Source organism: Bos javanicus, chromosome 20, assembly GCF_032452875.1.
Source record: "Bos javanicus breed banteng chromosome 20, ARS-OSU_banteng_1.0, whole genome shotgun sequence".
NCBI classification, from domain to species: Eukaryota; Metazoa; Chordata; class Mammalia; order Artiodactyla; family Bovidae; genus Bos; species Bos javanicus.
In genome coordinates, this window is record NC_083887.1 from 65,524,100 (window position 1) to 65,549,740 (window position 25,641).

Consider the following 25,641-nt stretch of genomic DNA (forward strand, 5'->3'; position numbering starts at 1 on the left):
GGAGCCTGGCGGGCTGTAGTTCATGGGATTGCAGAGTTAGACACACAATCCAGGACTGGATATTTACACAAAACAGCCATGCCATCGAATGCAAATTTTCCCTGGTAAACGAAGAAATGGATTTCATTCAAAAGTAAATGCGAGAACACAGAATGTAAGGATAAAATAAGGCAAACAACTTCAGACAATCAGGTATGCTCTAATCATAGGAAATTAAGGCCTGCAAATGATTTTGAAATGGTTTATTAAAAAAAAAAACCTAAATACTATCTTGGATTCTAAAGCTAGAAGCTTTTCTTTTAATGCATTGCAATTAATGTTTTAACAAGATCAAGGTTAATAGAAAAGGGTCAGAAAGTACTAAAAATAGAAGATGAGAGAGTGGGAAATATTTAGAAGACTGTGCCATTTAGCTAGCTTCCTTTTCCGCCTTTCTTGGGCTCTAGCAGCAAAAGGAAAATGGACATTATTAGCCTGTTACTAATGCATTTTTAAAACTCCACATTTGCACACTAATAGGCATTTTCTATTCATCTCTATCTAGCCACATAACCCTTCAAACGCACACTATTACAATTCCACACAATACAATAGACCTTGCATTTCCTCTGATTATCCAAACCTGGATTTAGGCTTTAGCTTCTCCAAATATTCTGCTGGAAACTTGCTCTGAACAGCACACGCCATGGGATGGAACACAGTGTAAAAGCTTTAATCTTCAGCTAATACATTTAGTTGATGAAATACTCAAAGGAGTTTCAAGCAAAACAATCCATATAGCCAGGGCCCTAAGAACTTTCACTGAAGTTTCTGAATATTAACACTTACAGTAGAGGGCTTCCCTGGTGGCTCAATGGTCAAGAATCTGCCCGCCCATGTAGGAGACATCTGATTCGGGAAGATCCCACATGCCACGGAGCAATGAAGCCCGAGCACCACCACTACTGAGGCTGCGCTCTACAGCCTGGGAGCTGCAACTGCTGCAGCCCACGGGCCCCAGAGCCCACGCTCCACAAGGAGAGAAGCCACCGCCATGAGAAGCCCAAGCACTGCAACCAGAGAGCGGCCCCCGCTCGCTGCAACTAGAGAAAAAGCCCATGTAGCAACCAAGACTCAGTTCTGCCAAAAATAAGAAAAAAAAAAAAAAAAACTCAAAAGTTACAGTACAACCTGGGACATATGGGGTAGGTCTTTCAAATACCAGAGTCTGGGGAAGCCCTCACCTTTTCTGGTGGGTACAGGGTTCACTCTGGGCCATGAGCATCTCTAACTTCACCCTGGAGATGCCCCACCACCTCCTTCAGATATCAGCCCATTGACCACAGGGAGTAGGGCAGGAAGGCGGATGAGGCACACCAGGTAGCAGGCCCAGGCTGACACTCAGGAGAGCAGGGGGGCCTGGACCACCTTTAGCGCCTTCTCTTCCCTTTCCTCTCTCACAGTTATGTATGTCGAGTAACAACTGGGGAAAAGGCAAGAGCAACAATAATCACAGCAAGTACTCACGTCAGTTGCTACTGAGTTGCTAAACTGTGTCTGACTATGACCCTATACACTGCAGCACACCAAGCTTCCCTGTCCTTCACCATCTCCTTTGCTAAAATTCATGTCCTTTGAGTCGATGATGCCATCCCACCATCTCATCCTCTATCGCTCCCTTCTCCTCCTGCCCTCAATCTTTCCCAGCATCAGGGTCTTTTCCAATGAGTCGGTTCTTCGCATCAAATGGCCAAAGTACTGGAGCTTCAGCCTCAGTCTTTCCAATGAATATTCAGGGTTGATTGCCTTTAGGATGGACTGATTTGATTTCCTTGCAGTCCAAGGGACTCTCAAGAGTCCTCTCCAGCACTACAGTTCGGAAGCATCAACTCTAACATGGATGTTTTTCTGCTAAGCACTCAGGTACATTAAGGTCTTTTATTCTTACACCAGCCGTATGAGAGTAGGCACGGTGGCCTGCACAGGTGAGAAAATGCAGGCCTCTGAATGGGAAGGAGGCACCAGGGTCATGGGGCTGACGGAGAGAACGCGGCTTCACCCAGGGAGTGGTCTGTGTTGCCATCACAGCAGAGCCCCGTGCCCTGTGTGCATAAACGATGCACGAGCCCAGGTGTAGCCAGTTCCCCAGTGGCCAAAAGAATGTTTCCAGAACAGCCAGAAGACAGAAGGGCCCAATGGGATGTTCTCACAACCTCCCTCCCCTACTATTTCTGTCCACGATTAAGTGCCTTCTTGTACTCTGACCTTTAGACACAGGTTCCAATCACTGCAAAAGGTTGTCCGGGATCCACCCGCACCACAGTGCTCCCCAGTACCCAGGCACCACGGACCAGGGCACACAAGGACACAGTAGCCTGTTTTCTGAGGACGTCTCATTCAAGGTCATGGCTGCTGCACACACAGAGCCATGAAAACGTGATTTTACTTTAAACTTCCCCAAATGAAGTTAACTGAGCTGCGAACAGAAAGCCAACCAGTAGAGAAGCAGGACAGCTGCCTTCCTGGTGTGGCTTTTCCATCATTTCATTAACCCCGAAGGAAAGCAACAACTGTTGACTGTATTGGCTTCGGTTATCCAGAAAGGATGAAAGTGGTGTGAAAACCTGCGTGACTGTCAAGTGAAAAGTGTGAGTCACTCAGTCATGTCTGAGTCTTTGCGATCCCACAGACTATAGCCTGCCAGGCTCCTCTGTCCCAGGAAATCTCCAGGCAAGAATACCGGAATGGGTTGCCATTTCCTTCTCCAGGGGATCTTCCCGACCCAGGGATTGAACTCAGGTCTCCTGCATTGCAGGTGGATTCTTTACCGTCTGAGAGAGCAGGGAAGCCCATCGAGTGAAAATCAGTAGCTAAAGGAACAGAGAAGCTGTGACCTGTGTCCTTATGGGAAGAGGAGGATGAAGTACACAGCCCATAGGTGCTTTCCCTGCATTTCTCTGCTCAAAGATCCAACTGTGAACAAGGGAAAGACTCAGTGCCTTGGTGAGCCAGGAACATTATATAATAAGACTTGATACGGGTTTGGGGTTTAAATATTGGCATCTCTCTCTTTTTTGTTTCTTACCATCAGGGTCTTGATCCCAGACAGCCCAGTAGTCTGGGCTGCAGGGCGGCCTCTCCACTAGACACAGTGGACATTGGTCCCCTAATATTTTTAGGGCCCCACAGAAATGCTTTATTTCTTTCAAAATCAGAACAACAAAAGACCCAAGCTTCTAGTCTCAAAAGATACATACACCTCCGTGCTCACCCAGCGTCAACTAGGACTGTGAATGTACGTTTAGGGAAGAAGGGCAGACAAAGGCCTCTCCATCCTAAAAGGACCCGAGGGCGACGTGTCCCTGCTCACCGGATGCATGGCATTGCCTGGCCCACCCCACCCCCCGGAGAAGGCCTCCCCCAAGCTTTGAAGTCCTGTCCCCAACCCGGGCAGGGAGGCCCGTTCCCAGATGGCCCGTGGCTTCACACAGTCAGTCTCTGCTCACAAGGCCAGTGGTCCCTGATCACTGCAAAACCTGAGCCCTTTGAAGAATCCCGGCTCTTCCAGAAAGAGAACAGCCGTCAATTTATCCTGCGTTGCCTTTTGAACCTTAATTCCAAACAAGTCTTAATATGGACTGCTCCACTAAATAGAATCTTTTGTAAAGAGGGGTCAAGGGAAAAAAAAACAGTAGCGTATTCATTAAAAATGTATAAGCTTATAAACCACATTCTTTCCTAGCCCTGCATTTGGATCATGCGTTTTTCTTAAGGCAAATAAGTAAATAAAATAGCGGAACGCCCTCAGACCTTGAATTACACGCCCTCTCCCCCCTTATTCCAGCCCCAGTGGACAGGAAGAAGAACGAAGCCGCAGCAGCTCACCCGTGGCTACTCTTAGGAAATAGCTGAGTTTTCAAAATCCAGAGTATAAAACAAATAAGAGCAGCTGAAAATAAAGTGAACGAAAACAGTGAAAACACTGTCGATCTAAATTAAATATGTTTATGCAGCCCAACCCCTCCTCCCTTCATGGAAATAAAAAAATGTACCACGGTACACAAACTAAATAAAATGTACAGAAATGCCTTTAAGATATGGCTTTAAAAAGATTTTTTAAAAGTCACCATACAATGCAAACTAAATGTGTTAACACATCTTTAAAAGGAAGACCGCAAGCGTCCCATTACCTACCGTCATGATAATGGGCTCCCATCACTCTCCAGGAACGTTTCATCCTTCTCTGTTCAATGCATTTAATTTGGGAAGGAGTCAAACTGCCAGGCCGATTAAACACCCATTGCTTCTATTTATCGTATAACAACAGCCTCGTTTCTTGGAGGCTTTTCCATGGAGCAACAGATTATGTATATTTTCAATATTTTCCACATGTATTTTTCATTCTTTGTGTTAAACAGTACTGTTTTCCTTTTAGATGGCAAAGGACACTCTAATGTAAAACACGTTGTTGTTGCTGTTCAGTCGCTCAGTCGTGTCAGACTCTTTGCAGCCCCGTGGACTGCAGCCCCTCAGGCGCCCCCCGCTCTGAATCTGTCCTCCTCCCTCCTGCACACCATCTCTCCACTCTCTCTTCCGTCTACCTCCTCCACATTTAATTTTATCAATAGTATCAGTGATTCAGTCGCGTCTGACTGTGAGCCCATGGATGTAGCCCGCCAGGCTCCTCTGTCCATGGGATTCTCGGGGCCAGGATGCTGGAGTGGGTTGCCATTCCCTCCTCCAGGGGATCTTCCCAACCCAGAGATCAAACCCAGGTCTCCCACATTGCAGGCAGATTCTTTTACCAACTGAGCACAGGAAGCCCAAGAAGACTGGAGTGGGCAGCCTGTCCCTTCTCCAGAGGATCTTCCTGACCCAGGAATCAAACCAGGATCTCCTGCATTGCAAGCGGATTCTTTACCAACTGAGCTACTGGGGAAGAATGGGTCATAGATCTAAAGGCAAAATGCAAAATAATCCTAAAAACCTCCAAAAGTCTTCCCATGAGCAAACCTGTACTGTGCAGTGAGAGTGGTGCTCGGAGGGAAACTGGGCATCTTCCAAGTTGGACTCAATCTCCTACTGCCGGCTTGGCCTTACTGGGACTTGCATTTCTTAGATCCCCTTTCCCTCCACGGCTCTCGCTTAGAGTTGAATAGAAGAAGAATTTGTGGCAGGACTGGGAGCGGGACGTGGAGCAAGTCCTCACCAGAATCTCTTCCCAGAATGCTCCCGAGTGAGAGCGGGCCTTCGGAGAGGCCTGCCCAAGATTTGGGAGGCGAACGCCAAGCCACCCCAGGAAGGGCAATGTGCAGGATCAGATGCGGCTGAGACACGTGGGGAGGAGCCTGGAGGGGCCCAGCCAGCCCGGCTCTGTGCTCCACGTGCAGGACTCCAACCAAGTCAGCCGGACCAGGGTCCCCACTAGAGACTGTCCTGATGGGGCTCCCTTGATGGGTGAGCAAGCTCTGCTTTTGGAGAACCCCACAAGCCCTGACTGCCCAGGGATTCTCTACTGATTCAAGGCTCCCTGCTGCTGCCAAGGTTCATGCAAAGAAAGGAGGCTGAAAACTGATGAATTAAAGATCCCACTGCAGAAATCTGGAAAAGAACAGAGGAAGCCCAAAGCAAGCACTGAGTTGGCCCAAACATTCGTTCACGCATTTCCACAATGGAAAAACCCAAAGAAACTCTGGGGCCAACCAAATAGAAAGAAAATGTGGTGGTCAGGGACTTTCCAAAATATTTCCTATTTCTTTCTTCTGGGTTCCTTCTGGATTCATCTTCTAACCTTTTTTGAAGTTCCAAGCAGCCATTTTGAGAAAAAAAAAAAAAGTGAATAAAAGTGAAGTGTTTCTCTCCCAGGCAGAGGCACGTAAAAGCCATTGTGAGGCTGCTGGCACTTTCTTTTCACGGTGCAATGATTAAAGGGGCATTCGTCATGAGGAGGACTCCTACAGCCCAGCCCAGGTGAGCAGAGCCCCCTCCTGCCCCACACTGGCCAGGACATGCTGCAAGAAGTCCGCCTCTGGTGTGGGAAGCCACAGGGAGCAGGGTTGCACTACCATTGCCAAACTGCTGATTCAGGAGGAAAATAAAATATGTGAGTGTTTTCAATCACTAAACCACGTGGGGGGGTTTACGCAGCAACAGATAACTAGAATACTGAAGTCTGGTCGATGAAAAATGAAAGTGATGGGGCACTTCCATGTGGATGACGTCAATTGCCAGAGAGAAGCACCGTCTTCTTCCCTAGTGCAGTGTAGTCACTGGAAGGACAGATGCTGAAGCTGAAGCTCTAATACTCTGGCCACCTGATGCGAAGAGCCGACTCACTGGAAAAGACCCTGAGGCTGGGAAAGATTGAAGGCAGGAGGAGGAGGGGACGACAGAAGATGAGATGGTTGGATGGCACCGACTCACGGGACATGAGTTTGAGCATCTCCGGGAGATAGTGAAGGACAGAGAAGCCTAGCGTGCTGCATGGGGTCACAGGTCAGACACAACTTACCAACCATACAACAACGACACAGCAATCAAGGAAGGAAGGATGCTGTGGGATGCAGCTTCCTTCATTCTAAATCTCTGAGTAACTGATGTGAGAGAATTCCTCTGCTGACTCACATTTACTGTGCAGCTCAAACAAAATATAAACCTTTGTTGTGTTAAGCTACTAAGATTCTGGAGTTGTTTGTTTCCATAGCGTATCATAATCGAATATGTTTTGATTGACACTGAGGTAGTGAAGACAGAAAGCAAAAATGCAACACAGTGTATCAAAAAAGACAATTTTTTTGGTAAAAAGTTAAGACAAAACAGACATCTAGTAAGATTAAGTTAAAAAAGAAAGAAAGCATCTAAGTATTATCAAATATTACCATCAAACTTGAAAATTGGGATGAAATGCAAAGAGTCCTAGAAAAGGCTTATTGAAACTGACTCAAGAAATAAAGTTAGAAATACTGTAATCCTATTACTATCAAAGATACTAAAGCAAAAATTTTAAAATCTCTCTCCAAAGAAAGCAACAAACCCATGTGGTTTTCTAAGTAAATTCCTTCAACTCTTTCTAACATAATGAAAACTTTTAGGAAACTAAGAATAAAGGCATACTCCCTGAGTTTTAAGACCAGAAAAACTTATAAAAAAGAAAAATGCCAATCTGATAAATATTCCAAATTCATTTTACCAAAGACTACGTCAGCAAAAACCTTAAAATGTTAGCACTTCACATCCAGCATTTTATAGGATTCTATCATAAAAACTGTATTTTTATCATGAATATAAAAATTGTTCAATAATAGAAAATTATTATTCATTACACTGACTTTAAAACACATCAAAAAATCTTTTGATTATCTCAGTTTGGTAAAACTAAACAATCATATTTAAACTTTTTCTATAAATTAACCAAAAGGAATCTCGAAGAATATCTATAAAAATCTATAACCAGCATCATCTTAAATGAATAAACTATTAAGGAATTCTATTTAAAACCAGAAAAAAAGGCAAGGGCACTCACAATCACTAGTTTGTCAAAAGCATATTAGTTTCAGGCCAACACAATAATACAAGAAAAAGAAGTGAGAAAAGAAATGTATGGGACAAAATAAAATAAAACTCTCAGTACTTGCAGAAAAACTAAAAACATTCAAAAACTAAGATCATGATATCCAGTCACGTCACTTCATGGCAAATAGATGGGGAAACAATAGAAACAGTGACAGACTTTATTTTCTTGGGCTCCAAAATCACTGCAGATGGTGACTGCAGCCATGAAATTAAAAGATGCTTGCTCCCTGGAAGAAAAGCTATGTCAAACCTAGATAGCATATTAAAAAACAGAGACATTACTTTTCTGACAAAGGTCTGTCTGGTCAAAGCTATGGTTTTACCAGTAGTCATGTATGGATGTGAGAGATGGACCATAAAGAAAGCTGAGTGCCGAAGAAATGATGCTTTTGAACTGTGGTGTTGGAGAAGACTCTTGAGAGTCCCCTGGACTGCAAGGAGGTCAACCTTAAAGGAAATCAGTCCTGAATATTCATTGGAAGGACTGACACTGAAGCTGAAGCTCCAATACTTTGGTCACCTGATGCGAAGAACTGATTCACTGGAAAAAACCCTAATGCTGGGAAAGATTGAAGGCAGGAGGAGAAGAGGGTGACAGAGGATGAGTTGGTTGGATGGAATCACCAACTCAATGGACATGAGTCTGAGCAAACGCCAGGGGTTGGTGATAGACAGGGAAGCCTGGCATGCTGTAATCCATGGGTTGCAAAGAATCAGACAAGACTTAGCAACTGAAGTGAACTGATTTGGAGATGATATGATTATTTATGTAGAGAACCTGAAAGTGTCTGCATTTCAGTTACTAATAATAAAAAGGATATGATAAGCTGTATAGATATAAAATAATATCTAAAATTAAGTTATATTCTTTTACAGCATCAACAAAAGAATAGAAATACCCAATTTCATAATTTTTAAAATACAATTTACAGTAAGCAATAAAATACACAATATCCTTTGGTATCAAGGAGTAAGAACAACCTATGGAAAACTATAAAACATTATTGAACCACATAAATGAATGGAGAGATGGCCCATGTTCATGGATAGAAAAATTTAATATCACAAAATTGAATTCTCAGCAAATGAATCAATAGGTTAAATATAACACTAACAAGATCCTACTTGAGTTTTTTTATATTGAGGTTAAAATAAGTTGATTGTAAAGTTTGTATGGAAGAAGAAAAAGTCAAGAATAACCAAAAAGCTTTTCAAAAAGTTGAATGTTATTTCCCTTGCCCAATATAAATACTTATTATAAAGCTTTATTAATTATACTCTGTGCATGTGTATTTAAAAAAGAAAAATGTAACCAATGGAGCAGAAAAGATAACCCATAACAAACCGCTTGTGTGTGGAATTTTGATTTATAACAGATATGGTGAAAGAAGTAACTAAAATGGATAAGTAAAAATCAATTCTCCACAAGAAAAAAGCATGTAAATGTGTCGTGGTCCTTTAATGGACTGGAACCTGGTGGACCGGAGCCGACCGATAATAAAGTAAAGGAGAGAGAAAGAGGCTGATATTCCTTGGTTTACGCAGAAAACCAATAAAGCCCCTGCACGGGGCTTGCTGTGTTCATGAAGGCCTCAGGCGCCCTCTCGATGGGGTGAAGGCGCAGAGCGCCTTCTCTAGAGGGTCTTAGAAGCCCCGGGCTGGAAAGTGAACTCAGAGAGCCTCTGCGCTCCAGGGGATCAGCCTGAAAAAGAGAGAGAGGGAGAGAGAGAGAGAAAGAGAAAGACAGACATGGGAACCAGAGCTCTGATGGAGCAAAGGTGTTTTAATCAACATGGTGTGGGCATATATACTGTCTTACAAGGTAGTTATTCTCAGCAAAGATAAAGATTAAAATTCCAGACTTACAAAGCCTAGGCAATCCATATTAAAGAGAGAGAGAGTTGTAAACAATCACTTTTACCGTATAGTTCACAAGAAGGAAGAGGGTACTTATCACCGTATAGAAAAACTAATGAAGGAAATGCCTGGGTTCCTCAGCCCTCGGGAGAGGCGTGCCTCTCCTCTCAATTCCTGAGTATTCAGGAATTAATAAGGAACAGAGAATCCCTAACAGATCCAAAACAGCACACAGGCAGCCTCCTGTTAAATGCTTGACATAAACGGATCTTGATCACTACCTTACACCTCACGAGTACCACATGATATATACAGGCATGCATGACAAAATGGATAAAATAAACAGAAAGAAATGACAAGAAGTGCAGAGGAAGTCTACTTCTGAGGGTCGGTAGGGAAATGAGAGGTGCAGCATACAGGCTGATTGACATTACTGGGGTATTCTAGTTTGGACTGGGGACACGGGTGCTTATTTTTAGTGTAAACAAACAAACGTTATCAGTGAAAACTGAGCTCAGTAATCAAAGTTTAATTAAATTAGTCAAATGATAAATCCCATTCTGTGCACCTAAAGTCCAATTCTGAAGAACATGGGTGTTATAGGTTTGAATTAACTGCAAGTCAACAACTGGGAAAGAGTAGATGTTAGATCAACTGTATGTCTGAACTATGCTAACATTTCTTCATTTCCTCTTTCGTCTTTATTCATCTGATCTCCTTATCCTCCTCATTTTTAACATCACATGGCTTTTGTTCTACTGATGCACCAGTCTAAAACTTCCATTCTTTCCTAATATTGACAGATCACTAGTAGCTTGAAATCTTAATTATTTCCCCTGTTTTATATAGCTTAAAAGATAATACAGTACATTAAAATACACAGGCAATAATTCAGTCTTTGCAGTAAGCATGTAGGAATGGAAGCCTGCACCTGTGATGTTACACTTGTCCTGGCCATGCTATCCCAAGATCATTACGTCTGAGGGACCGTAAAGGATGCTGGTACAAATGGGGAGACGCTCTCATTCTGAAACCCTGCAGTCAGGGCTCTCATCACCAGAGCCCTGCCTGGTCCACCTCTGTCTCCAGCAGGAACCTTCAGGGAGGTGGAGACCCTAGACACGGACTTATTCCTAAGCTCCTCTCTGATAACAGTCATCATCTTGAGAAATTTCACGTTCTCAAGAATTTCAAGTTCTAAGAAGAAGCTACGGTACTTTATATTTGTATGTTTCCACTGCAGATGGTGATTGCAGCCATGAAATTAAAGTTATGACCAACCTAGAGAACATATTGAAGAGCAGAGGCATTACTTTGCCAACAAAGGTCCGTCTGATCAATGCTATGGTTTTTCCTGTGGTCATGTATGGATGTTAGAGTTGGACTGTGAAGAAAGCTGAGCGCTGAAGAATTGATGCTTTTGAACTGTGGTGTTGGAGAAGACTCCTGAGAGTCCCTTGGACTGCAAGGAGATCCCACTAGTTCATTCTAAAGGAGATCAGTCCTGGGTGTTCTTTGGAAGGAATGATGCTAAAGCTAAAACTCCAGTACTTTGGCCACCTCATGCAAAGAGCTGACTCACTGGAAAAGACTCTGATGCTGGGAGGGATTGGGGGCAGGAGGAGAAGGGGACAACGGAGGATGAGATGGTTTTTAAAAGGATTTGGTTCAACTCTTGAGATACAGCTGGACTTCTGCATCCTTAACGGCGATAGAGCAATAATAACCCAGGTCTGTAGTCTTGTCCCCTCTGTCCTGGCACTGTCGTTCCACAGCCCTGGGAAGAATCAGAAAGCTGGCCGGCAAAGCTGCTCATGGGGATTTTTAGGCTGGGGTTCTCTACTCTGCCCATCACTCTCTCTCTCCTGAAGCTGGCACCTGGGGATGAAAGTGTAAGCCCAAGTGACATGATGATTTGTAATGTGAACCTCCAAACTGCAAATCTCTCTGGGTTCCCATCCTTGTGGTTTTTACTGGATCCTTATACAAAGAGGGCACTGAAGCAACATTATCCAAGTCTTAACTGGGCCAAATGGATCAAACACATGTGCTGATTCAACAACCCTTTTCTCTCCTTCCAAATGCACTGGGGGCTGCAAACCAAAACTGCCAGATGCATGTCAATTCCCCGTGGACAGCCTGACACAATGGAGCACAAGTGAAAGTCGCTCAGTCACGTCTGACTCTTTGCAACCCCATGGACTATACAGTCCATGGAAATCTCTAGGCCAGAATACTGGAGTGGGTAGCCTTCCCTGCTCCAGGGGATCTTCCCAACCTAGCAATCAAACCCAGGTGTCCCACGTTGCAGGTGGATTCTTTATCAGCTGAGCCACAGGGGAAGCCCAAGAATACTGGAGTGTGTAGCCTACCCCTTCTCCAGTGGATCTTCCTGACCCAGGAATCAAACCAGGGTCTACCACATTGCAGGCAGATTCTTTACCAGCTGAGCTACCAGAGAAGCCCTGGTAAATATTATCTTATCACTCTTGTTCATTCATATAACAGTATCCAAAGCTAACAAAATTTAAAAATATGAACGTCAATTCACGTGTCAATTTGGCAGAATTTTAGTGCTAGAGACTGGTAATGTGTCAAAATATTACTTTAATTAAACGATCTACAATTCTTGATTATTTTTTATAAAATAACTCAAAGCTATATTCATACTTATCATGTAAATAGAAAAACAACCCATTTTTTATACCTAGATTTTAAAATTCTAGTATTCATTTAGTTGTCAGCCTGAAATACATCTACCCTGGAGAAACCTGGGTGCTGCAAATATAATAACAAAAATGACCACATTTGTTGTAGGTAAGACAGGTGCCCAGCTCTGTGCTAAATGTCCACAGGGTCCATTTTACTCAGTTCCCAAACGAACTCCCTGAGCCTGGTCGCGTTATTCATTTCAGTCCACAGCAGACAAATCAATTTTTCAGGAACACTAAGTGGCAACACTGAGACCAGATCCAGGTCTAGTGACAATTTTATGTTCTTAACAAGAGGCCACACGATGGGAATGACAGCTGCTAAGGAAAACATATCTATCCCCTAAAATGTACATGTTAATTACACACCTTCCGTCTGGTTAGTGCTGCATTAAATATTGGGGGTGCTAAGTTTATTCCCTGTAAGAACTAACAATTAGTTGAGGAGACAAGATGAACTCAACAAAGTATTCTGCAGGTCAGACAATAGTCATCGAGAGGGAAAATTATTTCATGTAATGAGTGAGCTCAAGGAGATGAATCCAGTCAATCTTAAAGGAAATCAACCCTGAATATTCATTGGAAGGACTAATGCTGACGCTGAAGCTCCAATCCTTTGGCCACCTGATGCGAAGAGCTGACTCCCTGGAAAAGACCCTGATGCTGGGAAAGACTGAAGGCAGGAGGAGAAGGGGGCGACAGAGGATGAGATGGTTGGATGGCGTCACTGACTCAGCAAACATAGATTTAAGCAAACTCCAAGAGATAGTGGAGGACAGTGGAGCCTGGCATTCTGCAGTCCATGAGGTCACAAAGAGTCAGACATGACTGAGCAACTGAACCACAACAACAAGAATGGATGAGCTCTGCAGGCATCCAGTACAGATAGGAATGCACAGCACAGGTCGGACTGCTGAAGCGTGAGGAGAGCTTGAACTTGGACAAGCGGCATAGGGAGGAGGAGGCTTCCAGGCGAGGGGACGCACTGGATGCACTGGAGGAAACAGAGCAAAGCTAGAGAGGACCAGCTGCAGATGGAGTCCAGGCTGACCGACCACCCAGAGCAGAGAGGCCGACGGCAGCGGGCCAGAGCCGCTCCAGGATGGAATACCCCCCGGGGGGATGCCCACCCCAGTGCTGGTTCCAGCGGACGCTCCATCCGCATCACTGAAGGAAGAATGAGCGGACTGTCCAGCGGATGGTGCTGATGCCAACACTGAGTTACAGGCAGAAGCAGAGTACCCTGGGGCAGGAAATGGCAGCCCACTCCAGTATTCTTGCTTGGAGAACCCCAGGGACAGAGGAGCCTGGCCGGCTGCAGTCCAAGGGGTCACAAAGAGTCAGACCTGAAGGATGGACTGAGCACACAAGCCGCACAGCACACACTTGACTATCCAAAGGATGCTTCCACGTCTTTTCCTGCTGGGCCTGTAAACTGTGAAATGAGCCAACGTTTCTGCAGAAAATGACAGTTTTTCATTGTCTTTTGTTTATACCACAGCGAAGTTATAATTAAAATGACACTGAATTACCGGTTGCGATTACAAATACCTGCCAAGTAAGTCTCCTGTATGGATAGAGACACTCACAGAAAGATGTACCTTGAGATTCCTCCTCTCCAATTCCTGAGAGCATGCACTATTCCCTCCCCATCCCCCGCCCCCAGCCCCAGAATGATGAGACTGGATAAAGTACGCAGAGAATTTCCTACTCCCCAGAGGAGATGTCAGACATGTTCATCTGCCTTCTCTAGCCTTCCACTCCCCAAGGAAGGGGTGAAAGACTGACTTTCTTGTCAAAAGATTCTTGATTCTTCCACCCACTGGGGGCGCTGAAATAGTCCCTGTAATCATAAAACTATTCCCCTCTACAATGACTGGTTTCATTTATTTGCTTTGGAAAAATTAAGATTCTTTATCCATGTACAGAGAAAAGAAACACTCCGATACATCTGCCCTGAGGAAAAACACCTGATGCTGGGAAAACTGATACGTCGTGAAGTACTTGTGGTCATCGCTGGAAAGAGCTGGCATGCTCAGTCACAGTGAAGGCAAGAAGGTAGATCATAATTGGAAAAATCATATGTATTACATATTTAATAAAAGCTTATTTGATTTCATTACTAAAAAATAGACCAAAAAATCAGTTTTCTTGCAATATCTGACTATTTAAAATTTATAGGAATGAAATTTTTCCAGTTGAAATACTGACCACCCCTAATCATAAATTTTAGCCAAAACAAATCTGGCTGGAGCTAGCCTAAAAAAATTATGTCAACATTTCCTAACTATGACAGGCAAATTTTGAGAAAAGTTGGCTGCTTTGGGACATAATAAACGAGAGAGGATTTAATTCTGAGATGAGCTTGTCATGCATTTAGTAATAAGAACCAGTCCTGGACAATGAAGTTAACTCCTAAGACTCAGGACTTACAAGGTTGGTCTCATTAGTTCCAGGGTCTCTGATGCCAGGGGGCAATTTAATTTTGTTCAGCATGCCCATAGTATCGTCAAAAACTTTCAACATAAACAAAAAGAAAGTATTTTTAATATTATTAAATAAGAGATTAAAATTCAAGTCATGGTATCATATGTGCTACTGTTTTCATGTCTTGATATTTCTTAACAAATATGGGGTTAAACCTATTTAACAGCTTTTTATGTAAAAAAATAAAAAGCATTTAAGCAAGATGGTAAAATTTCAATTCAGAATTTACTTTACAGTATAATAAAAATACTTTGCAGGTTACTTTAACTTCATGATCAATGATGCAAAAGCATGGATTGACCACAGATTGAAATTAAATGAGAGAGGTTTGTGAATAATGTCAATTACAGGAACACAATTAGGGAGCTGAAGCTCCAATCCTTTGGCCACCTGATGCCAAGAGCCGACTCATTGGAAAAGACCCTGGTGCTGGGAAAGATTGAGGGCAGGAGGCGAAGGGGACGACAGAGGATGAGATGGTTGGATGGCATCACTGACTCGATGAACATGAGTTTGAGCAAACTCTGGGAGACAGTGAAGGACAGGGAAGCCAAGAGTTGGACACAACTAAGCGACTGAACTGCAACAACAAAGGGGAATACAAAGTCAAGATGAAGCTTACTTTTTTAAAGATATATTTCCAGTCACTTCACGCAAAAGCAATTACAATATTGCAAAATAATTACCATGTATTCAGATGATGTTAGGATCATTTTGTGATCCAAATGTTGCAGGAGACCATGGATGTGCATGAAGTAAGTTGCCAGACATTTCCTACTACAAGAACTGGTAGAAGTCTAATGGAAATCAAAATTAGGCAGATTCATAGGAAAGAAGGAATCTGTCCAAGATTACAGGAAGCAAAAATAGATCTGCCGAGCTCCTGAATTACATCAGAGCCTAGCAATTCTAGTAAAGGTGGAAACCTGGGCCTGCCCCAAGCAGCTATTTCTGTCTCCCGAGGTAGATCTCTGGGAAGCCACACTCTGGTCATTCTGAGAAATGAACTCACCTCACCCACTGTGCGCATGGGCCTCTGTTACTGCTGCACTGCCTTCCAAAGCTCCTGACCTTGAACGGCAGGGATAGAGAATATGGTTTTGCAAAGTGAAACTGCTATTTACGTTATTACTAAAAGCAAAATAGAAACGAGCTGTCCAGACCTCAGAACCGATCCAGTTCTTCTGAAGGTCAAGTTTCAAAGGACAGGGTCCATTCCTCCCTGGCGTTTACCAATTCCCACCCAGCCCAGCAGCCCCAGCTCCTGCTTGAAGGTCACCTTTCCACCAGACCCCATTACCCTTCCTGATTCTGGAACATTTCTGCACAGCTCATCACCTAGAGGGGTTTACAAAGAGCAGACATGACCGAGCATGGCTTAGGCTGAGCAGAGAACAGGATCCATTCCATCATCTCTGGACCTCCCCCTGGGCTACAGCCCCTCCAAGAGAAGTGCTCGCTTTCTGCTTAAAGTGATTTTGCTGAATGCCTAGACTGTGGCAATGATCGATTTACCAAGAAAAATGAAGATGCCTGAGCAAACTTTTCAAAAAGATGCCATTCCAACATTTGTTCCCCATGAAATAGAATGTAAAGCAACTGGATGCGTTAAGTGCATGCTACGTCATTTCAGCTGTGTCCAACTCTGCAACCCTGTGGATGGCAACCCACCAGACTCCTCTGTCCATGGGATTTGTGGGTTTCCTTTCCTCCTCCGGTGGCTCTTCCCCACCCAGGGACTGAACACACGTCTCTTATGTCTCCTACAACTGCAGGGTTCCTTACTAGTGCCACCTGGGAAACCCTAAAGGAACTGAGTAGAGAAGCACAAAGATCAAAGGCAGATTAGAGACGGGAGCTTCCAGCTGACTGCACTGAATCTCTCAGGGCACGGCGATGCGTTCAAACTAGATCAAGGTTTAAGAAGTTAGAGATCCGTATCATAGCAAAGTGGTGTGTGTCAGGGAGGCACGAACTTCACACTTGTCTTTAAATATATTAATGGCGCTATAAATAGGCCATCACCTGCTCCTCCTCTTCCATTTAGAAGAGAACCAGCCAGAACGCTTTGAATTACAGATTCGCCAGAATCACAAGCAGCAATGTCCTGGCAGAACAGATTTGCAGAGGAAGAGGGACGTGTTTTCTCCCCTGCAGGAATGGTAATGAACAGGAGATGCCTTCAGAGAGTCTGCTTGCCAAGGAGACGGAGCAGAAGTCTCTCCTCAAGTCCTCCTTGGCCCTAAAAAGTGGTGAGAAGACAAAAAAAGATGCCATTCCAGGAAGCAGTGCAGGCTGGCAAGAAGATTGTGAAGACTGCCCTGAACTCACACCCAGAATGCAGAATGAAGGTGCTCTCTGCTCTGTGTTGCATAATATAAGACCCAGTTATGATCGGTGGCATCCATGATCTTCTGCTTTCTATTTTTTTTTTCCTTATCTTGTTGAATTCCATGAGAAGACAACACCTTTGACAATTGTGGGGAGAAGGCAAACTTCATTTTTTAAAGAACCCATGACGATAACAAGTTTTCCCATGCATAATATCTAAGCACCATCTGGCTCAGGATATGAGGAAAAAATTGCCAAAAACCAAGGACAGAGATTTTGCACGCAGTGGTGAAATAAAGGCACGTACCCACGCCTTTGCTCCGAGGACAGGAATATAGGTTTATGTTTATATTCTATGCTAAAAAGACAGCATTCCTCCCAGACGTCCCCAGATCAACCACTGACCAAAAATACCTCACTGATTAATCAATGCTTGGCACCCGAGCTGCACAGGCACATCACAGGCAGTGCAAAAGTTTGAACCACACCAACACAAAGATCAGTAACAGGAAGTTTACCGCCATCTACAGATTTCCTCTCACTGCTTAAGGGAGTGAGCCAAAGGCTCCTGCTTGAAAAATACAAATTGGCAAAACTGACATCAGCTGTAGAGTTGCACTGCGGTCCCAGCGATGAAACCCAGTTGAGTAACCTGTACCAAACAGCAGGCACGATAAACGACCCCCCTAGAAATAGGAAGGTGACAGTCCACCAATGCTTGTGACTTAGACACTCAAAGGATGCAGGCTCACAACAGGTCAATACCCCCACCTCTCTGCCTATGGGACTAAATCTGCCAGATTTAAAGGCAAAGATGGATAATAAATACTTGTATTTCTTTTTTTTTTTCCCTCGTCATTCACCACTTTCCCGAGGCAGGATTTCTACAGACTTAAATGACGTCCGATCCAAACTAAAACGCCAGCTCGGGAGCCGGGCAGCGGCCTCGCCAAGAGAGGCGCGGTGCTGATTCGGATGGAGACCCGCTGGAGCGGATGCCGCGCGGAAAGCGCAGCGAGTTTGCCGGCGGGCGCGCAGAGATGGAGAACGCACGCCGCGGCGGTCCACCTGGTGCACACACCCCGGAAACTTTTATTTTGGGGTAGAACCTCCCAAGGAAAACTTTTCTCCTGCCCGCAGGGCTCGCTCGAGCCAGGCCGGCCGCTGGCGGGCCGAGGAGGGGCCGGGAGCAGCGCGAGCCGAGGGGCCGGGAGCCGAGGGGCCAGCCCCCGGGGCGGGAGGCGCCCGGGCCGGGTCCGTCCCTCGCCTCCCGGGGCCCGGGGGGCGCGCGGGGAGGACACTCACCAGGCGGAGCGCGAAGAAGACGGCGAGCAGGGCGAGGCAGGCGCCCATGACGATGAGCAGCAGGAAGACGATGAGCGGGTGCTGCTGGCTCATGCGGTAGTAGGACTCGTAGAGCCAGTCCCGGGACCGCTGCAGCCCGTCTCCGCCGCCCGCCGCCGCCTCGGCGCGGTCCCGCAGGTAGCGGCGCCGCCGCATCGCCTCCTGCCACATCGGGGCGGCTCGCGGGGCGCCCGCCGAGCGCGCCCGGCCGGGGCTGCGCCGCCCGCCCGCGTGCCACCCCCGCGCCGCCTCGGCCGGCCCGGGCTGCCCGCGCTCCGAGCTGCGCGCAGGGGCCTCCGGCGCGGGCGGAGCTCGGCGCCCCGGGGCTGGGCGGCGGCCTTGGGGGCAGCTCCCGGCGGCGCCGCTGCCGCCACCGCGCGGGAGGGGGCGGGCGCGACAGGGGCGCTCGGCCCGCCTCTGCCCCCACCCCGCGCGGCGAAGCCCGGGCCTCCACCCGCCGCCGCAGCCGCCGCCGCCCCCCGACGGCCGGGCCGCGCGCGCTGGGGGCGGCACCGGGCCGAGGGCCGGGTGCCCGGGAGGAGGAACCGGCCGCGCCCGGATACCCGGGCGCCCGCCCCTTGGACACGCCCACACGCGGCCCCGGCGCGGGCCGCCTCCCTCCGCGGTCCCCGCCTGGGCTGGGGGCTAGCGGGGTGCTCCCACCGTCCCCTACGCGGTCCGCGACCGGCCTGGGGGGTTCCCCCTGTCCGTACCCCTCCACCTCCCACCTCGCTGGGACGACGCGGGGGCTCCTAACTGCTCCCCACTAGCTCCAAGAGCCGTGAGAAGGGGCACTCCCACCCTCTGGCGGCCCCAGCTCTGAGTGGTCTGCGGGGGGCTGGGTGCGCCCCCCCCCCCTCCCCTCCTGCCGACTTTGGCGGAGCCGAGAGGAGACCTCGCCTTCTTCGGTACCTAGGGCTCAGAGGACCGCCGGGACTGCCTCTCCGGGCGAGTGAAGGAGGAGTTGCCTCCTCTCCGCATCCCCTACTGGGTAGGGGGTTTCTACCCTGGGTAGGGGATTCCTACTCTCGTTTTCTTCGACTCTGCGCAGAGGGCTTGGGGGCTTCACGGTCCTCTCGACTATCTAGAGGGCCCGGGGCTTCCTTGCAGGGAGCGGGAAAGCGCTGGGGCGCGAAGGGACCCCCGGGCAGAGAACAGCCCCCCAAGTGCGCAATGCAGGAGGGAGGCTGCACCCCGCCACGTTCTCGCCCTGCAGTTTCAGCTTAAGTCACACTTGGGAGGGACCCCATGGGGCAAGATTTGTCGACTCGGAGTTTAGGGGGAGCCCTCTGACGGATCCAGGGTCTCCGCCGAGTCCCTGCTGCGCCGCGAGGGCGCGGCGGGGAGAGGGCGCTGGTGCGGGGGATTGCCGGGGGTGGGGTCGCGCCCTGGGACCCCCTCCCTCCACGCTACCTCGAGGCACTGGGCGCGGGGGGCGGGGGAAGCGGTGCTGGAGACCCGGCCGGAGCCGCGTGGCTGGGGGGAGGATGGGGCGGCGGGCGGCTGCCGGGGAAGGGGCCCACCCCGACAAGCCCAGGAGTCCAGACTTCTGGCCCTCTCCCGGGCGGTGGGGGGCGCTCGCTGGCGCTCTCCGAGGGAGCCCACCCCTCTCTGGAGGGTTCCTCCTGTTCAAGCAAAGCCCACCTCTCCGCACAGTGGACCTCGACCCTCCCCTCTCGTGCTCAAGCAAACAGCCCAGGGCGTGATCCTGTGCCGTTGTCCGTCCCGGGACACGGGACAGGTGCAGGGGGCCTCTGAGCCCTGGCACCGCCCAGCACTTGGCAAACCTTCCCGAAGCGTCCCGCTGCCCGCTCGGGCACTCCTGTCCCCCTGCCCGGCAGGGGCATGTGAGCCGGGCAGCTGCGTGCCCAGTGACCACGAAACCCAGGCCACGGATGGAGGAGGACCCGGAGGGCTGTATTTTTAGGCTGTATTTTAGGGCTGTATTTTCTAAGGGCTGTATTTTTAGCTGCAGTTGATGCCTTCTCTGCTCAGGGAGTGTAGAGCAGAGAAGGACACAGCCGGGCCACCTGGGGGGGCTGGTCACGATGGGGTAGGCAGAGGGGGCATGTCCCAGACCCCAGAGCCTGGACCAAGGCCCTGACCTCCAGATTCCACTTGGTCCTGGGCCTGCCCTCCCACCCTGGACCTGCAGATGAGGAGAAAGAGGAGGCGGCAACGCATGGGAGAAGGGGGTCCCACGGCCCCCGCCCAGTCAGAGGATGGAACTGTCTTCTCTGTCCAGCTTCTGGTTTGCTCCCCTCACGCCGCTTTGCCTGCCCGCGCCTGGCTATAGACCTTTAACCAGGTGAATTCCAATCCTATCGTTTCCCTCGGGTCTGCTCACCCTCTGGGCTCAGCTCTTTGGTTTGGACCGAGGGAGTTGAGGATTTTGGTGGTTCTGAGAGCAAGCTGTAAGACAGCTCTGATGAATCAGATTGTGTATAAACAGCTAGAGCCCGGAGCCTCCTAAGGAAGCCCAGGTGAGTGGGAAGTTGCATTTTCTGGCCTGAAGATTCTGCTTCCTCTGGCTCTGCCCCAGGTCTGTCTGGGTTGCACTTGCAGTAACTTCTCTTCTCTGATTCATGAAGCATCCTCACCCTTTGCCTTGATAAATGGCTTCCTTTACCCACTCAAGGAGGAAGGAAAAGTAAATAATCTGTAACTTAGGTTTATGGTTAAAAGTACTGAGAGAGGTGCGAGGGAAAAGTACCTATTTAATTATTTTCTCCTTCTCTCTAGGGGGCAATGGGGTGTTTTTAACAACCACTATCTATCTCTCTATTCGCCACATGGTAAAATAGGGTTGGTGTAAGAGTTCTAGGAGATTTGTTAAATATAATTTAAAAGAGACTCTGCTTGAAGGAAGCATTGTCTTTGACCCTTATGACATTTTTTATCACCCACTCTTTCGTTAATTCCTGCAATAGATATTTATTTTGTGCCTGTCCTATGTCAGATGTCAGGTAGTCCCTGGTAGTTCAGTGGTAAAGAATCCACCTGCCAGCGCAGGAGACACTGGTTCCATCCCTGTGTCGGGCAGATCCCCTGGAGAAGGAAATGACAACCCACTGCAGTATTCTTGCCTGGAGAATCCCATGGACAGAAGAGCCTTGTGGGCTACAGTCCATGGGGTCGCAAAATAGTTGGACATGACTTAGCAACTAAGCAGCAACAAGTATGTCAAATGTTCAAGGGGGAAAATAAACCAGGCCTAGGACCCTTCTAGGAATTCCCAATGTACTTTGAAAAGTAGGGCTACAAAGAACAGAACATGAGGAAAAGATCAACATTCATCCCCAACTCCCCCATACAATTTAAATTTCACCATAGTAGACAGGTGATGAAAGGAATATACTATAATAATCAAGATATGTCAGGCTTCCCAAGGTTACACTGGGTTTCAGTTTGCAGGCTTATTTTTTTTAATTTATTTTTAATTGGCCGATAATAGCTTTACAATGTTATGTTGATTTCTGCCATGCGTCAACATGAATCAGCCATAGGGGCTTATTTTTATGAGGACCTATTTATACAAACTAAAATGTGAACCAATATAATGATTATAGTTATTTTATCAGCATTTTAGAATCAATTGCACCAAGTATACCTTTTTAGAAGTTCACAACAGTTTCTATTTTGGAGGGAGAAAAGAAAGGAAAACCACGAAATGATAATCCACAAGCAGCGTGAAGTGGAGTGAGAAATGCCCTTTAGTACAAAGCCAGGAGCATGAAATCTGTGATTTCATGACTCATGTGATTCAAGGGACCCTAAGGAGTCCGCAAGTCCATTTCCATAGTTTTAGGTGGCAGGGAGGCTATGCCAAGGGTAACGCACAGAGAATAAAAGGTTTTCCCATGAACTCACTTGGTATCAAGGCATTTGTGACAAAACACACAGAGAAACTGACTGTGGAAGCTCTAACTGGGCCTGAAGAAGTGGGGAGGGGGAAGGCATTGGAAAGGAGGATTCATTTTTCTCGTGCAGCGCTAGAGGGCAGCCTTCCATCCTTAGAACCCAGAAAGCAGGATGGTGGGCTGTGGGAGTGTGGTTTGTCCTGGGGTCGCCCCACACTTGATTTAAAGTCCTGCTGTCATCATCTTGAAATTCTTGATCATTTGTGAATGAGGGGTCACCCATTTTTATTTTGCCCTGGGCTCTGCAAATTCGAGGGCCGGTCCTACTCACAGGAGGCACTGAGCTGTCCTGGCATTCCTGCCTGCGTGCAGAGCCTGAGGGCTGCAGGCTGCAGTTCAAGCAGGCAGACCCTTCGACCTCCAGCAGACAGACCGCAGGCACCCCTGCCTGCTAAACTGATCATGTTTCACACAGATGATAACACACCTGAGCGATTACACATCCGTTAAATAATGATGCCGCAGAACCGGATTTTTGAATCAATGGGCCTTGCTTTAAAAATAACCCATCTTCTAGTTCCTATTCCGAACCCAGTTAGATTAGCTTCATCAGTAAGGACGCCGTTGTGCTCTGCCCAATGTCACAGCGCTCTGATTGATTAAAGGCAGGCAGGCAAACTGTGCCAAGGACAGACACAGACGTGTGCCAACCCAGAGCGTATAGTAGAGCTGAGCGCAGAGTACTTCCCTATGTATTCATTTTTCTCTCTGGCAAATACATCACTACAATTTATATAATAAAGTGTGAACAGTATGTCAACAGATTCATTATCACCATGAAATACGTTTTGTGTACCCAGATAACATTTACATTTTGATTGAACTGGAGTCTATGGCTACAGAAACCACACCACCAAAGCCAGTTTCGGCTCCGGGAAGCCTCATTGACTCTTTCAGCTCACTAAGGAGCTCCCCTGCAGTTCACTTTCTAGAGCATCAGAGTTGCTGAATGGACCATTAATATATTTATCTTCTTTCTCCTTTGGTGTGGAATGCTCCCGACTTGTCTTTGAGAAATCTTGCCTCCTTGGTTCATTTGATAAATTATTTCTCAAGTGACAAAACTGGGATCAATATTTAATAAACTCATCTTTAAAATCTGATTTCAGGTGACCGATTGGGACTTATGGCCCTGGATATATGAGAAGATTATTTTGAGACAGACCTTTCACAAAAGCCCACTGCCGTTCCAAAGTTTGTTCCTAGGACCTGTTTCAAGAACCACTGAGACACTGGAATTCCTTCTGTGAGAGGCCGGGAGTGAGAACCAGTTAATGACTAATCAGCGCCAGGACCCGCATGTCTACAACCGTGTGAGAGGAATCGATTTCTCAGCTCCTGCCCTGAGAATGAGATCTAAAAAGTCATGACTCATAGAGCAAGCTGTGTTCTCCGGATGTGTTGCCTAGGGAGGTATCAGGAGAGGGGCTTTATGTACCAAGCTTGAATGATTCAGAAACCTTGACTTTTACTTTTATATCCTTTTAGGTGTCTCTTAAAAGAGTCAATGAGAGAATAATTCAATTACACTCTAACACTGTTAAATAATGTACTTTGAGGGACAAGAAGTGGTCTCTAGGAAAAACAATGCTATGACATCTTTCATGGCTATTTTTGCCCAATTCTGAATTCATTCAATTCGGATAACTTAATTCAAGATGTTAAGCTACTCTACCATGTTTGATTCATGGTTTTATGTTTGCATTTGAAAATAAACTCACTGCTTGTATTCACACAGCTGTAATGGTTGTTAATATTCTTGTAATAAGTTAAACGGAGAAGGCAATGGCACCCCACTTCAGTACTCTTGCCTGGAAAATCCCATGGATGGAGGAGCCTGGAAGGCTGCAGTCCATGGGGTCGCTGAGGGACAGACACAACTGAGCGACTTCACTTTCACTTTTCACTTTCATGCATTGGAGAAGGAAATGGCAACCCACTCCAGTGTTATTGCCTAGAGAATCCCAGAGACAGGGGAGCCTGGTGGGCTGCCGTCTATGGGGTCGCACAGAGTCGGACACGACTGAAGTGACTTAGCAGCAGCAATAAGTTAAAATGCTGGATTTTTGCTTCTCTCTGACACCAACTGTATGGGGATCTTTGAAGATGTCATAAATATCTCTGAGCTTCAGTTTATCGGTAACATGATAAGAATGAGTCCATTAGTCTAAGCATTTTCCTAAAACGTTTATACTACCCTGGGCCGAGTAAAGGGATGAATTTTAATCAGCTTTTTTATATGGGAGCGTATGGGAATGGTACACATGCAGAAAAAGATTGTTGGTTTGTATATACACGTTGATAACAAGTACTGTTTCCTTTCATACAGTCCATGAGGTTTTCAGGGCAAGTATCCTGGGGTGGTTTGCCATTCCCTCCTCCAGTGGATCGAACTTTGTCAGAGTTCTCTGCTATGACCCGTCCACCTTGGGTGGCCCTGCGTGGCATGGCTCATAGCTGTGTCGGCATCGTTGGATGTGGCATCTTTGGTGAAGTCCCTGATGCTGGGATGGCTGGACTGTATCACCCATGCAATGAACATGAACTTGGGCAAACTCTGGGAGATGATGAGAGACAGGGAGGCTTGGCGTGCTGCAGTTCATGGGGTCGCAAAGAGTCAGACAGGACTGGGCGACTGAACAACAACAACACTGTTTCCTTAGGTGTAAAGGCAAGTGTGAGAATGTTTCAGTGTGTGTCATGGCAGTGAGTAGACACACAAATCTTTTTTTTTGTCTTGATATGGCCATTCTCGGAGAAGGCAATGGCACCCCACTCCAGTACTCTTGCCTGGAAAATCCCATGGATGGAGGAGCCTGGTGGGCTGTAGTCCATGGGGTCGCTAGAGTCGGACACAACTGAGCGACTTCACTTTCACTTCTCATTTTCATGCACTGGAGAAGGAAATGGCAACCCACTCCAGTGTTCTTGCCTGGAGAATCCCAGGGATGGGGGAGCCTGGTGGGCTGCCGTCTATGGAGTCACACAGAGTCAGACACGACTGAAGTGACTTAGCATGGCCTTTCTTCCCTCTCTAGTGCGTGTTAGTCGCTCAATCACGTCCAACTGTCCAACCCCATGGACTGTAGCCCACCCGGCTCCTCTGTGCGTGGAATTTTTCAGGCAAGACTACTGAAGTGGATTGCCATTCCCTTCTCCAGGGATCTTTCTGACTCAGGGATCGAACCCAGGTCTCCTGCCTTGCAGGAAGATTCTTTACCTTCTGAGCCACCAGGGGAAAATACCCTCACTAGAAGGTCAATTAATTAAGGGATGGAGATTTTGTTTCTTTTGTTCACTGTTGTATCTCTATTACCTGAAATTTGCAAAACACATAGTAAATGCTTAATAAATATTGACTTGGTGAATGAATGAATAGATGGAAGAATGAAGATATGAAGTGATTTTATTCTGTAAAAAAAAAGTACAATCGGCAAATA

At 47.0% G+C, this 25,641-nt stretch overlaps 1 protein-coding gene and 1 long non-coding RNA gene across 2 annotated transcripts in view; one reads left to right on the forward strand and one right to left on the reverse strand.

Moving 5' to 3' along the window:
* Positions 1-18,468, reverse strand: part of ADCY2 (adenylate cyclase 2) — a 456,832-nt gene extending 438,364 nt beyond the window's left edge. Inside the window, exon 1 of the mRNA XM_061393890.1 lies at positions 18,243-18,468. Within this exon, the coding sequence (XP_061249874.1) occupies positions 18,243-18,452 (210 nt within the window). The 5' untranslated portion in view covers positions 18,453-18,468. The remainder of the gene's footprint in view (positions 1-18,242) is intronic.
* A 365-nt stretch (positions 18,469-18,833) lies between these two features.
* On the forward strand, positions 18,834-23,938 carry LOC133233767 (uncharacterized). The gene is made up of 2 exons (XR_009731841.1): positions 18,834-19,292; positions 23,311-23,938. It is a non-coding gene; the product is annotated as an uncharacterized LOC133233767 (long non-coding RNA).
* The last annotated feature ends 1,703 nt before the right edge of the window (positions 23,939-25,641 follow it).